The following is a 15,317-nucleotide window of genomic DNA, read 5'->3' as shown; positions in this document are numbered from 1 at the left end:
AAATGAAGAGGCGCCGCCCTTGGACGCACAAGAAAAACTTGAACCCGTGAACAGGGCACATTCTGGATCAGACCGCAACAGAGATTCGAATAGCGCCAAAGAGCAATCCGAGCCGCAGAGTGCACAACCGCCAACAGAGACCACTGCCAAAGATCGGTTTGACGTTCAAGAGAGTGCTGCAGCCTCTCAGGACACCTGTGGTTCACAAGCGGCTGTCTCTGCAACCATCAAACTCGAACCCCTTCAGCAACCAGACTTGGCGACAGAGAATCCTTCAGGTTCAGCTACACCATCATTACCCGGTACGGGAGGTGCAACGAAAAAGAACGAATCAACTGAATCAGCTGCGCAAGACTCACAACAACCCATCTCTGCCACTCAGTCGGACCGCAAACACGACGGAGATCCGGTGAAGATGGATCACTCCAATCCGAATGAGAACGCTTTCGACGTTACTGGCGGCCAACTCCCAATGTTTGCCGAATCGTCATTTCTCAGGGAAACGAACGTGAACCCGCACACATTGGATGCATTATTCGCCAAAGGCAACGGGGTCTATTCAAGCCTGCCTACGGAGATGATGTCCATCGCCAGCTTACCAAGAAACTCTGAATTGCCACCCGAGCTCAGACACCTAGGGCAACCGATGACGGTTGCGCCATCCAGTCTGACTGTTGACATTGCGCCACCGAGTCTGCGCGACCCAGGCCGTGGGGATAACGCAGAGGATGATGACTCTGACCACCTCCGGTCATTTGCGCGCCTTGAATTTGCTGACAGCACATTTCGAATGAACACCTATGGCGTCGTTCTAGGTCGCGATCAGGCCGCTATCGACCATTCTTTGAAGATGGCCGAGCTCCAAGAGCAATACGAAGCCGACTGTATGAAAGCCGACCGCGAAGGCCGATCTAGGCCTTCGGAGCCGAGAGCTCCCAAATCCATTGTTAGCCACAAGGGAGGCATTCTTGGTCCAGAATATTCTAGATCCGATGCCCCGGTCCCAGCAAACAAATCCGACTCTCCCTCCAAGGAGGGCAGTACTAGTGCCGAGAAGGCTATCCCAGCAGAAGAGAAAGGAGAGGCCGTGATCCATGGACGTGAGTACCATTCCACACCTGGGGCGGTGGCAGTCGACACCAAGGCTCTACGTGTCAACCCGGAGGCGGTAGTGTTCCTCCCAATCCATTCCCCTGGGGAACACACGCATAAACGCTCCAAAGCCATCTCCAGGAAGCACTTGAAGATTAGCTACAATCGCCAGCGTGGTGTCTTTGAGGCTACAGCGCTCGGGCGCAACGGAATCTTCATCGATGACAACTTCTTGGCGCCTCACAAGACAGTAGTTCTTAGATCTGGCGATTTCGTACAGGTCAAGGATGTTCACTTTGTCTTTGTCATCACGGGCCTTGAGAAAGGCCAAACAGGAGGGGAGCGTCTCCATGAGCAGCCAGCGACCGGTGGCAAGACTATGAGCTTTGATTTTGCGCCCCGACGACAAGGCCAGATGCGAGATACAAGCTCCCTGTCTTCAGTCGATCCAAGGGAAATACAGGACGTGGAGATGGACGACGCAGACGAAGCTCCAACGGCACCGAAGGCCAATGCCAAGATGAAAGCCAAATCCAAGGCTGAGGCCCCTGATGTTCCAGCCAAATCGGTCGAAATGGTCGACGCGGATCGGGATGACGCGCCTGACGATACAAATCGGCAAGTACCAATCGGCTCACAGACAGCGGCGCAACAACACCACACAGACGGAGATATCCAGATGGAGGATACCATGGCAGACGACGACGCACAGATGGCCGCTGCTGCCGCAGCTCTGGCTGGTGCCAGCAATGACGAAAGCCGGCAACCGACAGCAGAGGGTTCGCCCGACGCGCGAATACCTGTGCCCATGAGCCAGTCAGCGATCCCGCTAGGAATCACTACTGTGGAGGAGCTGCGACAATACCAGCAGCAACAGAGTGGCGGGGAGCCTAGGAAGCGAGGCCCGGGTCGTCCACCCAAGAATGGATACATGTCTAAGCGGGAGGAACGGGAGTTCAAGAAATTGCTCCAAGAACAGCAAAGAATGGACCAAGCAAACCAACAGCCCACAGAGCCTCCCCTGAAGCGCAAGGTTGGCCGGCCGCGCAAAAACCCCTTGCCCGAAGGGATGGAGGAGAGCGCGGCGAAGAGGCCGAGAATGGATGGTCAGGAACCCGAATATGGCGATGGCGGGTCCGACAACGATATGCCGTCCAGTAATCCAAAGAAGCCCAGCAAAGTCGCCCGGCCCAAGACCCCTCCATTGGAGCTGAACAGGGAAGACTATACCGACGAGCAACTGATCAAGCCATCGGAGAACTACGCACAGCTGATCGACCAGGCTTTCATGGGGGCACCCCCGGATGGCTTGTCGCTCAAGCAGATATACAAGCGCATCGCCAGCCGATGGCCTTACTTCCACTTTTGCGCGGGCACCAAGGGATGGGAGAGTAGCGTCCGTCACAACCTCCTTGGAAACGCATGTTTTGTCAAGAACAAGGCATCCGATCTCTGGACCCGCGTACCAGGCATGTCGTTGGAGGAGGGCAAGAAGAAGGGAAAACCTGATGGCCCCGAGCAAAGCGCCGGAATGCAGCCTGGATCAACCCCCATGTCAACGGGCCAAGGCGGCTCCTTGCATGGCCAACTCTCTCATTCGGGCTATCATCATCCACCGGGCGGTCTTGGTCAACACCAAATGCCACCAAACTACCAGACGCACTACCCTCAAATGGCCCAGCCTGGCCAGACACAGACAACCCAGGTCCACCAACAACCGCTCGCGCCTCAACAGTATCAAAATGGCGCGTTGGCGGGCTCCGGCCCACCTGGTGCTACACAAACCAACGGACATCAGCAGCTGCTGCAACAGCCTCAGCAGACTCCCCAGCAAGCTCAGCGGCCACAGCAACCGATGAATGTCCAGGCATCGTACAATCCTGCTTACGGGCAGCCCAATCAACAAGGACAGTCTGTGCCTGGCTTTACTCAAGGAATCATGCCACAGACAGGAGTTTCTGGCCACTCCACAGTGGAGAACCATGGCACGCTGGAGCAAATCCGAGCAGTTGGACACTCTCCGCATAATCCAGCGCCAGCTGCTCAGCACGTTCAGACTGCCTCCAAAGCCCCTGCCTCGGGGTCTGTCCAGCCTTCAAACGGCCAACCTGCCGCATCGCCGAGTGATTCGCAACGCAGAGGTGCCGTTAGCCCGGTGATTGTGGCGCGCCTCAGCAAACTGCGCGAACAGATAGCGACAGGGCTGCGGGCTGCCAGGACTCCAGACCCAGACGCTATCATCTGGTGCGCTCTCGACCGTCTCGTGGGCCTCCGAGACGAGACTATACCGCCTGAGATACCCGCAAACTTGGTGTCCACGTGCTACAAAGGCTTCGCCAATCTTGTCATGCCGAAGCAGCCCCCACTGATCGATCCAGGGACTCTCGCTGCTGTACTTGGGTTCCGCGAGAAAAGCCATGAGCTCCTGCGAGGAAAGTTTTCGGAGCCTCAGCGAACCACGCTGCTCCATAGCGTCATCTTTCGAGAGTTAGGACTCGCCACGGAGAGTCGCGTCAACTTCCCGGCAGGCAATCTAGAGGCTGTCTTGATCAATGGCTTGCACTCTTTGCTTGGCGGAGGTCGTCGCCAGAGCACGCAGCGTCTGGCAAGTGCCACGCCAGCACCCACTGCGGCATCGCCATCTGCGCCGGCCCCGGCTGCTCAACCTGCAGTGGTGTCGATGCCCAGAGCTGCGGAAAGCTCAACACCTGCGCCTGCGCCTGCGCCGTCACCTGTATCTGTACCCACGCCCGCACCCGCACCCGCACCCGCTGTCTCTGCAACTCCACTACCACAGCAGCAAACCCAGGCTCAAGCCCAGCCAGCCCAGCCTGTGGCACCGCAAGCCCAGAGAGCAACACCAGCTCCTGCATCTCAACCTGCGCAGGCACCACAGACAACCGCAAACACGCAGGCCTCCCCAGCACCGCAGATAAAGGCAGCCACCCCGGCTTCGCCTGTTGTTTCCAAGCCTGCGTCTATGCCGCCATCCGGACAGACCCAGATCCAAGCCACGACGGGGAGGCCCGACACAGCGGCGTCCCAGAGCTCAGCACCGACGCCCGTGGTCCAACAGCCGCCTCCGCCAACCCAAACTCCCGTCACACCGACTGCTCCTTCTGCCCCAGCTGCAGCTCCTCAGGCCGCGTCGCCTGTGTCTACTCCAGCACAGACGCAGACGCAGACACAGACGCAAGCGAAACCTCAAGAACAATCGCCGGCGCGCCAGTCAGCACCGGAGTGAGTCTGCTCTGGAATAATGGCATAAGAAGAGCATACCAAAGATCTTCAGATCTAACCAGAGTTTTTCGTCTCTTTCAAGCGGACTCAAACTCCCATGGGTTCAGACCCCGTACCTCGGGGCCACTGGCTTCTCCTATCCCTCTCCGTCCTCCCACTTTTCATCTGCGTCATTCTTCTACTTCTTCTTCTTCTTCAATTTTGGGTGTTCTCGGGCGCGAGGCGGCTGGCTTCTCGATTTGGTGGAAGGGCTTGATAATACCTTTGTGCTTTTCATGATGGGTGAGGATCAGCAACTTGGGGAAATTGAATTGGCGTTGGGAAACATACAGTATAGCGAATTTGCATTTCTGAGATCGAAGTTTGGAGTATAGGGGAAACACAAAATCTCCCTGGGGACTGGCTGACTGGATGGGCAAAAGGGCAGCGTGAGCATATACCGGAAAGCCGTGCGTTCATTGCTCGGGTGCATGATCAGCTGTCGACAGACGAACTCAAGATACCACGATGACTACGATTGAAAAAACAATTGAACATTCACTATAAAACCGTGAAACGCGACATGTGTGATCCGACGTGACATGGCGACGTGAAATTCATTTCAGTATGTCTATATACTCCTCCTAGTCCTAGAGACAAGGAGTGGATGTCTGCGTGACAAGGATGATGGCGTTGACTTGAAGGGCGAAAAACAAAGGTATCGTCGAGGTTCCGCGTTCGTTCATCGCTCAGGTTAGAGAAGCCTCTCTGTGTACGCTTTCTGACCCAGCAAATCTCCCTTCCTTCATGGTAAAGAAAAAATCAAGAAGAGTCTCGGGTTAAACAAGGAAAAGACAACAAAGACCCATACATGATGGATAGTAGGTGGTATTGTAGGGAACAAGAGAGGTTGTTTCATGGGTTGCTCGAATCGTGTCATACATGTCGCTTGGGTCGTGAAGCTCAATGCCACAAAGGAAAATAACTCCTTGCGGCGGGGGTGTCTCGCCCAGCCCCTTCGTAATGTTTGGTGGTCCTGGAGAGTCCGGCGTCACACTTTCCAACGCCAAAGCATGGCCTATGTACTTTGGAGTGAAGGAACTGCCGCACCATCGCCGTTCTGACCACCATCTCCAAGAGTAAGTTTTGGCGTGGCGGAAAACGCTCCGCCCAATGAGCCCAATCCGTGAGAGTCTTGCTTCGAGGCCATTGTCGCTGCCGTGGTTGACGCCGGTGCACTCTGGTCTTCTTCAGCCGCTTCGTCCAGGTTCATGAGCGCCGGAGGTCGAGAGCGCATTTGCTTCGCCTTGGTGAGCGAAATGGTTTTCTGTTGGTACGTCGTCGTAATGGGTTGCGAGTCGTCCCGATCAATCGTAGCCTTCATCAGGGCGGCCATCCACAGCCGGCCCTGTTTGAGATTGGGCACAGCAAAGTAATGGACGGTTGGCTTTGTGAAGTGGACTCCTCTTGATAACCCAGCCCTCGGTGGCATAAGCTTGAAGATGAACATGGAGTCGTCGCCTTTCTCGAGTCCCTCCTTATCCCTGCTGTTCTGGCCGCCAACTGCACCGGTAATGGATGCGTGCAACCCCGTCAGCTTCTCATTGTCGGCTGGCAGAACTCTGTGGAACGAAATGTCGATGAGGCCTTTCTCCGAATCATCCTCCTCGGAATAGAAGTATGACAGACGTCGTCCTTTCAGTACGAAAAAGCGCGGCTTCCAGGTGGTCATCAGATTGGAACTCTTCTTCCGCATCCACCCACTAAAATCGGCATCTTGCATAGCTTCCTTGGGCGTGATATTGAGCAGGCCCCTTGTGTAGGCGCTCGTCTCCTTCTTGCCTTTCTTGCCCTTGTTGCGGCTCACGGGTGCACCGCCTGTACTGGGGCTTTGGGTGGTGTTAGGCGACTCCAGGTCAAAACTGGGGCCACCGGAAGGCGTACTCGACCCTGTCATAGCTGGCGATGGCAATGACTGGTCTTTAGAATCACCAGAGGTGCTGTTTTTCGACCGGTCAAGGCCTAGGTTGTCAGAGATGGCACGGATGCCAAAGCCCCCGGATTTCGATTTTGGCTTCTGTGCCAGGGATGACAGCCAGTCGCCATCCTTGGCCGGGGGTATCGGTCCTCGGGATCCTCTTGTCGACTCCAACCTGGTAACAGCGGGAGACTGAGTGTCCTTGGCTGGAGGAAGCGGCCGCAGCGACTCGGTTGTGTTGGTCGAGGCTGTCCTTCGGTGGGGACCCGCTTGGGTGCCATAATACTTTTGGGCCGCAGTCTGAGGCGCGCTGTCTCGGTACGAATCACTCCCGAACCGCGAATGGCGTGTGTGAGCGGTGGCACTGCGGATACGCTGCTCTTCCGCGTAGCTTGAGTTGCGTGAGTGTGCAAGGCTATCGCGTTTTCGTAGAAAGTTGCGTGGTCGCTCCTCAACTTCGGTACCCGAGAAGTAGCCGCGATCCAGGTCTACAGCTGAGTCCTGCAGTTTACCATCGTTGGGACCACCAACACTTCGCATGCCCGTTTGGGAGAGTGGCCTTGAGCCAGCCGCCCCAAGTGTCCAATTCCGGTCGAAAGAGGGCTGTTTCTTGTGTGAGCCTTCCGCGCCGGGGAAGGTTCCGTTGACGCTGAGTCTCGGTGCGTTTGCCTGATAGTCTGTGGATGAATGGCGGCGAGAGTGGTGCATATCCCTGATAGATGCCGCTGACGGCCGCTTGACATGCCCTATGCGTGTCGGACTATCGGGGTTTCCGTTGCTCGAGATCGGTGTCAGCATCGGAGGTGCATTATTGGAAGATAGTCGACGGTTTGCGTTCGATACTGAGTTGAGAGTGCTCGTCCTGACACGGGTCCGCCCCGCATCCTCAGACCCAATATCACTTCCATACGTCTGCGTTGTGCGTCGAGTATGGGTGCCCTCGTCCCCTACTTCATCTTGCAGCTCTTTGATCCGGTGCCATGTCTTCAAGCGGCGCCCAACGGAGCCAAGGTCAAAGTCTTTGATGAAAAGTGAGCTTTGATCCATACCGAGAAGTACCTCGCCCGATATCTCTTGATCCCGGAACACCTCACAATGTTGTTTCTCCACGCCGGAAGTAAACAGGAATTCGGCAACATCATCGGGTGACCAGGCCACTACTTCAGCGCGCGTGTGCGTATCATGTTCTTCCTCGTCCGTCTCTTCCCCGTGGATGTATGACATCCGGTGGTGAATCGAAGCGCTGTATTCACTCCCCGAATCCATGCCGGGGGTCCGAAGGGCATTGCTACTCCCAGGAGATCTCAAATTGGTGATGTGCTCGTTGATGACGTTGAGTGTTTCGTTCAGGACTTGGCTATCTTGCGGAGCGTCGGCCTTGTCGAGTAGATCGATGGACTTTGTGGTTTCGCTCGCTTCGGGTCGATTTGACATTAGTGGAAGGGTCAAGGGCGATGCGCCTTGTCCGGTAGACGGGGACTTGGGTGGTTGCGAGCGATCGTCCACCATTGCAGTGGGCTTCTCGGACGGGTCCTCTGCGAGAGGAAGTAGAGGCGATGGGGCGGCCGAGGAAGCTGCCAAAGCAGGCTGCGCGGGGCGTGTGTACACTGGAAGTGGCTGGTCAGCCGGATCGGACGAGACGAAGGCATGCGCATTGAGGACTCACATTCAGGGAACAGGCCAGTGTTGCCGTTCGCGAGATGTCTGCCCATGAACCATCCATCCCCAAACTCGTCATCGCGCTCCACCAACTCGACTCGATCACCCTTGGACAGGCTAAGCTCATCGGAGCCTCTGGCCTCGAAGTCATCTGCCATGTAGACATTAGCGCGGCCGTAGAGAGTGCAACTGCGGATTCAAGGGGCTTACGGATGACCAGGAGCAAGTCGCCCACCTGAGGACGTGGCGCTGAATGCGCGGGCGCCGGCGGCGATGGCATGGTCGCGATAGTCGGGATCGATGTTGATCGTCGCGAGGTGTCAAATGCAGTCTTCGGCGTGGAGCTGTCGTCCTAGAACGCCGCGCGCTGGCCGGCAAGAGAACGAACGAATCGGTCGTTGGTGAGACAGGAGGGTGGCCAGGTGGGGTGGTGACCTAGTTATTAGGAACTGTGATCTTCTCGTCAGGCAGAGCGCAGGGTGGAGCGATGACTAGATAACGCCATGGACTTTCTGGACAATGTCCAATAGCTGCTATCTAATAAGACGAGCAGTCTGTCGGCATGAAGAGTATGGAGGACTGCCGGATGAAGAGGTTGTTGGTGAATGGTGGAGTGTGAGCGACGCGCGATTGGGGATTGCCAGCGAATGAGTACAGGCAGGCAGGCAGACCATCAATACCAGGTAGGTAAGGTACTTACTTATCTGAGGAGCATTAGGTAGTAAGATAGGTACCTCTAGCGCCCAAGTCTGACGAAGATTACTAGGAGTACCTTACTTTGCTAGCGTAGGCGGTACCTTTCTTCTCGACTAAAGGTGGGCCGCCTCAGCTTAGTGGTGCGTTAAAGTACTGACACTGCATCACCCAAACAACTATCAGGCGACTAGCAGACAGGAAAGGGGCGAGGAGGGATTGCAGAGCCCGCTCGAGACAACAAACACGGACGTCGGACCAGAAAAATCGACGTGAACGGATTCAGCGGTGGACGTTGTACGGATGCAAAGTTGAGAGCCCAGCAGTGCGATTGGTTCCGGTCATTCGCTAGCAGTATTTAGCTACCCTAAACCATGACCTGAAGCACACAACGCAAGCAGAAGTTCATCGACTGCGAATGTTTTTAGGTGAGTACCAAGTATTAAATCCAATAGGCGGGCGCGCACTATCAGTGCACAGACTTTGAAGGCCACGAGAGGACTGTTTTTGAACCTATTACATGGAGTCATGGGCTATGAGCAAATCATCCGCAATGTACGTAGACGGATGATTGTAGCAAGGCTGCTTTGTTTCTCGGCTGACATCAGCATAGTACTTAAATATAGGTCAAGCAATCTCTTAGCAGCGCAGCAGACAGGTGCGCCTCCGTGAATCTTTACCACTTACAAGTGACTGGACTTATTAATAAGATGTGGATAGTAGGGGCAGGAAGGACTTTGGTGGCCTGCCTGGTCTCGCCGCCAGTTGTTGAAGTCTGAAGAACACAAACACACCACTTTTGTTACCTTGTGCAAAGTAATTAGTATGCACGTGCATGCACTATACAATCGAGTACATACGTAGCACGATGTGTTCCGCCAACAACACAGGTGGCCTTGTAACCTCTGATATGAGCCCAGACATGACTTACTAGACTCTCCTTAATAAATTCGAGGAGGAATTAAGGAAGACATGTACCTGTATGAAATAGCAGGTTCCTTGTCCCTGCTATCCTTGCACTGTAACATCGCACTGTAGCATTCTTTGTGCAGAAAGGCAGGCGCGTTGACGACTGGAGCAGGAACCGGTCGACTACGGATACCTGGTATCGATAAGTGCACGCGCGCTCTTTCCGTCACCTCAGTTTCACTCTTTCCTTCCCCTGCGATCCACTTCGACACTTTTAAGTTCACCAGGCTCAGGCGCCGATCAGCTTCATCTCAGCATCTCAGACCATGAGAGGGCACCTGCAGAACGTCGATACAAACGAGTAGCCCACACCCCCCGCCGCGACCAACGCCCGTAACCGAGCTCTTCCCATACCACGAGCCATTCTCGCAGCAAACACAGAGAAGCCGTGTCGGCCCGTCGAAGAGATCAAACACCGGGACGCGCCCTCTCTACCTTTGGCCGAAGCCGCAGTGTGCGAAGCTTGTCGAATTCGATGATTGCCAATTTCGAAAACATGTCAGGTCGGAGTCAAGGGGAGAAAAACTCGGACGAACTAAGTTAGACAACGACATCCTTTGCCATCTCCTGCCGGACGCCACCAGTCAGTCCAGTGGGAATTCCCTGCCTCAATGTCGTCCTCGAAAACGCGCAGAGATACCGTACACGCAACGCAAAACAACGTCAAGGCTACAAATCAAACAGCCACTGCCTTCCTAGGGGGTCGCGCTAGGCCGTGGATGCAAAATGGGCTGTCGGTGAATGCTGGGGATGCGAGGTCCACGACGCGAGCAGTGCAGTCACCAGGCGCCCAAGGCCGTCCAGTTAGTTCTGATGGCGCCGTTCTCAGTAATCAGACACTTCAAAAGAACGACGGTTCTAGAGCGTCTCGGCCAACGCAATCGGACCATCTACTGGTCCAAGTTCCCTCAGACACCTCCAATAGTACCCAGGCACTTCAGCAGACCGATGATCCAGGAGCGCCTCAGCTAACAAGGTCGGACTATTCAGCACAAGTCCCTACACACCAAGCACAGGCTGTCCAGAAGGGATCGAGCAGTTTCGAGTATGCCAAAACGCAAAATACGACCATCTCGTTGCCTAGGATGCTGACCGTTTGTAGCAGCGAAGCTTCCATTCTGCCATCGCCAGCTCTCACCAACGAGTCGAGCCCCCCTGCAAACACACACCGAGCGAGCCCCGGCGCACAACCGGACTCTCTAAACCCGACTGCGCGAACAAGCATTCAATACCACACTGCCGCCTTCGCACCTATAACGGAAAGCGGGTTGTCGTCCACACCCAACCAAGCGACCTCTCAAGCGGCCGCACCAGCACCCCCGATCAGGGTCTCAGCTCGGACACCTACTTTGCAGGATGTAGTCACTTTCACAGGGCCGCCAGCAATGTCTCCGGCGCGTCCCCAATCTCGTGAACATGGCCACGGCCCCGACAAAGAAAAGAGGTCGAGAGACGCCGAGCACGAATCTACTCAGCCATCGAAAAGGCCGCGGAATACGTCTGCTACTCCCTCAAATGCCGAGACAATGCAACAGCAGTCGGGCATTCAGAGTTACGTACCACGTGTCGAAGCCAAGATCCGCGCTTTGGGCAATCAAATCGAGACGAATAGAGTGCTGCAGGTTGCGCTCAAAGGACTGCGGGAGGCTTGTCTTAACTCTGATGAGTTCTACGTACTCGTCCATCAACTGCTCCATGTTTGGTTGATTGACAGGAACCAGGCCTGTATGGCTCTTGCTCGTGCTCCAATAGAGCCACCTGACATACATTGTGCCTTTTCCATATTGTCCTCGCTGCTTGATTACACTGGCAATGCGGGCGACAGGCACCGGATTTGGTTCGCTACTTTTCCAGAAACCTCGGTAGCAATGTCGTCGGCACGAATGGCACCCGACCAAATGTCTCTGATAGCAAGGTTTCTCTCGAACCTTGCAACGAAGTGGGAGCAATATGTGCATCGATTTCGCCAGAAAGAAATACCTGCGACATCTTACATTATGACACACCAGTTCCAGTGTCGATCACCGTTGCTACGACAAATGTTCTACTTGTTTACCAGACGGGGGTTTGTTCCAGATGATTACGCTACGGACCTGAACGAACATTGGCAAATGGAAGATTACGCTGAGCAGGCAGCACTTTCAGGCATTGGCAATCAGAAACAACTTGCGGGTCTCCGGGGCCTTAATGAATCTCGATACAAGAAGCTGATCCAAGCCTACAGAGTCGGCCAAGCCGCGACACCTCAGCAGGTACAATCATACGCCGTGCCTCACGCTCCACAGCAGCAGCCCTTACCCTCTGGACATCAACCACACTGGCCGCATCGAAACAACGTGCAACAGCAGGTTCACGCACAACAGCAGCCCGCGCCTTGGCCCCAAAACCCGCAGCCTCCAGGCCAATGGGCTCAACTCCCGAACCCAGCTCAGCCGACTTCAGCCCAGCAAGGATTTGAACCCTGGCAGATGCAAAGGCAGTTGGAGGGACAGGGTCAACGCGGGATTGGAGCGCCCCAACACCATCATGTCACTCATGGTCAACCGAACCGCTTACATCATGTCCAGAACGCGCCACACCAAACCCACCAGTGCCAGAATTGCGCCCAGCACAGTCCGCATCAGCAAATCCATCCAGCTCACGCTCAGTACACCCACCAGTTAAACCATCAGGTGGCCCACGTCCGGCTAGACCATTTTATACCGTCTCAATCCCAGCCTCAGGTTCAAAGAGCCCAACAAACATGGCAGCAACGGGATGTGCCTCGTCCGCGAGGGCATCATGTTCCTGGTGCTGCAATGATGTACAATGGACCTGAGCAACCTCAACCTCAATCTCAACCCATCCATAGTCCCTCCTTGCACGAAGCGTCTTCTCCGAGCCTGCGGTCGCCGATGACCACGAATACACCGACGATGGCCGCTGTCACTGATATAGCCAGGCCTACTGGCATTGGAGGGTCCTCTACGAGAAGCAACGCCGCCCTGGAACCCATAGGGCTGGGAAACTCGGCAAGGCAGGACCATGTTGCGCCTGATGGGTCTGCTGCCGCCGCTCGAACTTCGACGCAGGTAGGTCCTGCGTTCGTTCCGCCATCGAATGCTGCGGCTGCGCAACAACAGCTTCCAACGGTACCAAGTCCGATATCAACGCCTACCGTCCAACAGCGCACCGTGCCTGGGCCTCGACGAACCGTAAGGGTCATTCCCCCGCATAGGTATCCTGTGACGGGGCCGAATACTTGGGAAACCGTGCAGATGGCTGCGCATCTGCCACAACTCCGCAGCCCGTCACGGAAGCCTACGAATGGTTCCGCTGGCAGGCACTACCAGTACATTGAAGGTTTTGCAGTGGCGCCAGTGCTGGTGGGCGCTGCCACAAGAGTCAAGGCACTCGAGTTTGACGTCTCTGCTGCTCAGCTGGCGGCATTGCCCACAAAAGCAGTGGACCACTCTGGTCTCCCAGTACGGCTTTTCTCGCACGGCACGTATCGTTGGCGGCTGCGCTGCTTGACGCAGTCGGGGCCGGACTCTGACAAGGTCTGCATGTCGGATTGGGCCGTTCTGCCAAATTCGTGGCCTGCAGAGTGTTATGTTCAGATCAACGACCAACCGATCCAACTCGGTCGGAAGCAGCACTTCAAACGCGACTTGCCTGCTGAGCTGAGCGACTTTCTTATCGAGGGTCGGAACAAGGTCAAAATAAGCGTGCCCAAGAACAAGAAGAATGTGGCTGGAGGGCTGCACTTCTTCTTTGCCGTGGAATGCGTGGTTACACGACAGCACGATGACCTCGTGCAATCTATTACCACCAGGCACACCATCGATGCGGAGCAGACAAAGGATGCTATCGCGCAGCGGCTCCAGGCAGCTCACGATGATGAAGAAGTGGCTTTTGCCTCGAATGACCTTACCGTCTCCTTGGCAGACCCCTTTAGCTCATTGCAATTCACCGTGCCAGTGCGGGGGAAAGCCTGCAAGCACCTGGAATGCTTCGATCTTACCCACTGGCTCAACACGAGGAGCGGGAAGAAGACGGCGGGGAGGACGTCCGCAGAGGAACCCTCGGCTGTCGATGAGTGGAAATGCCCCATTTGCGGCGCAGACGCGCGACCGTCAACGTTGGTCGTCGACCTCTTCTTGAAAGGCGTCCGGGACAGCCTCGTGGAGGCTGGTCGTCCGATGGTCAAGTCTATCCAGGTTGCCGCAGATGGCGCGTGGACTGCTGTTGATGAGCCCGATGACCTGGACACGGACGATGGAGAACAAACGTCTTTCGCCGCAGCGAGGCAAGTCAACAAGTCCACAGTGATTGAAATTCTGGATGATGGTTGACGTGCTTGAGCCTTGCTCCGACGTTGACAGGGACAGTGGTGGGTGACATGGCTACCGACGATTGGTGGCGGATACGAGATTTACATTGTGTGTATTGGCGCTTTGGACTATGGAGGGCTTGCGATTCATGATACCATTTAACCCTCTAGCTGGCGTTTGTTTTTCAGTTGATCGAGACGACGAGGGCGGTCGCTGTCTCTCTCTCTTACCGGTAGCATAACAGTAGCTAGCACAGCTCGGCGTTTGGTGGACATTTATCTGTCTGTACTCCTGTCGGCTTTGCGACAAGGTGTAGACCAACATGGCCTCCTTGTGCTTTTGCAATTTTATTACATCTTAGCCTTTGGCGCTGGATATCTCGGCTCAATGGCGATCTTTGGGTGACCACCGTCCAGCTGCAGGCCCGTGATCCGTTCCAACGCTTCCACTGCCTCGTATGTCCTGCCCAGCGGTACCTTGATAGTCTGGAACCCTTGACGTTTCGCCTCCTTGAGGTTCTCGCCAATGTCGTCTAAAAAGACAATGTCACCCGGTCCCACTGATCCCTTGCCATGGTCCTTCGCATACTTGTCCACCTGCTCCAGGGCGTACTGGTAGATTTTCGGGTCTGGCTTGCGCATGCCTACGTGAGCGGACGACACGAACACGTCAAAGATCCTCCGCACAGGGTCGTCAAAGGGAGGTTCAGCGTGCAGGGGGTGACCGACGGGGAAGATGACCGTGTTGCTGAGCGCGGCGAGGATGTACCGCCCGCTCTCCTGGAGCTTCTGCAGGGCTGGGAACATCCACGGATCCGGGTGGTTGCTCGCCGTCATCATCTCGTTGAAGAGCCACTCGCCGTCCATGCGCGGCACGGGCGGCACGTCACTACTCGACAGCTGGTGGCCGTTCTTCTTCTTGGCCGCCTCGCGGGTGTAGAAGGCGTGCCAGCGGCCCTGGTGGTGCAGATCTGCGTTGAAGCCGGCAAAGAAGGCCTGGTCCATGGGTATGGCGCCGCGCTCGAGACGGTGCCAGAAGCCATGGGGTTTGGTCTGGGAGATGGAGTAGTTGACCCAGCCGGGTGGGATGCCCAGTGACAGCTCGTAATCCAAGATGGCTTGGAAAGGCGAGACGACCTGGGGGGAGAGTTAGTTTGGCTGGCACATGAGGTGGGCAATGTGATGGATGGATGGGAGTGAGATGGGCCATACGCAGACGCCGCCTATGTCGAAGAGCAGGACCTTGGGCTGCCGTTGCGTGGCCATGATGGACGATGGCTGATTGCCTTAATTGTATATATAGGTCTTCAAATGAGTGTAACTAGTGAACGTCTGTCCTGAGTGCAAGTGAGGACTGGAGGTAAGTGAGCGCTGTGAATGTGTTGGCGGTCGATC

At 55.7% G+C, this 15,317-nt stretch overlaps 4 protein-coding genes across 4 annotated transcripts; 2 read left to right on the top strand and 2 right to left on the bottom strand.

Annotated features, from left to right (window-relative positions):
- Positions 1–646: 646 nt before the first annotated feature.
- On the top strand, positions 647–3,601 carry F5Z01DRAFT_630061 (forkhead domain-containing protein; the record flags this gene model as incomplete). The annotated part of the gene is made up of 3 exons (XM_046261702.1): positions 647–1,645; positions 1,964–2,797; positions 2,891–3,601. Coding segments are annotated over 3 exons (2,544 nt in total), but the record flags the coding sequence as incomplete, so codon positions are not given.
- Positions 3,602–5,389: 1,788 nt separating this feature from the next.
- Positions 5,390–8,228, bottom strand: F5Z01DRAFT_630002 (uncharacterized protein; the record flags this gene model as incomplete). Its single annotated transcript, XM_046261697.1, has 3 exons — positions 5,390–7,896; positions 7,956–8,099; positions 8,159–8,228. 3 exons carry the CDS (start codon positions 8,226–8,228, stop codon positions 5,390–5,392), a joined length of 2,721 nt encoding a protein of 906 aa, XP_046114132.1.
- Positions 8,229–11,136: 2,908 nt separating this feature from the next.
- On the top strand, positions 11,137–13,944 carry F5Z01DRAFT_630051 (uncharacterized protein; the record flags this gene model as incomplete). Its single annotated transcript, XM_046261700.1, is given in 3 exon segments — positions 11,137–12,223; positions 12,235–12,291; positions 12,386–13,944. The coding sequence occupies 3 exon segments, from the start codon at positions 11,137–11,139 to the stop codon at positions 13,942–13,944; spliced, it is 2,703 nt and encodes a 900-aa protein (XP_046114131.1).
- A 329-nt stretch (positions 13,945–14,273) lies between these two features.
- F5Z01DRAFT_630013 (haloacid dehalogenase-like hydrolase) lies at positions 14,274–15,188 on the bottom strand (the record flags this gene model as incomplete). The annotated part of the gene is made up of 2 exons (XM_046261698.1): positions 14,274–15,059; positions 15,135–15,188. The coding sequence occupies 2 exons, from the start codon at positions 15,186–15,188 to the stop codon at positions 14,274–14,276; spliced, it is 840 nt and encodes a 279-aa protein (XP_046114130.1).
- Between the last annotated feature and the right edge of the window lie 129 nt (positions 15,189–15,317).

The sequence above is a fragment of the Emericellopsis atlantica genome (assembly GCF_019669845.1).
Source record: "Emericellopsis atlantica unplaced genomic scaffold F5Z01scaffold_40, whole genome shotgun sequence".
NCBI classification, from domain to species: Eukaryota; Fungi; Ascomycota; class Sordariomycetes; order Hypocreales; family Bionectriaceae; genus Emericellopsis; species Emericellopsis atlantica.
Note: the sequence above shows the minus strand (reverse complement) of the source record. Positions and strands in the feature narration are given on the sequence as shown.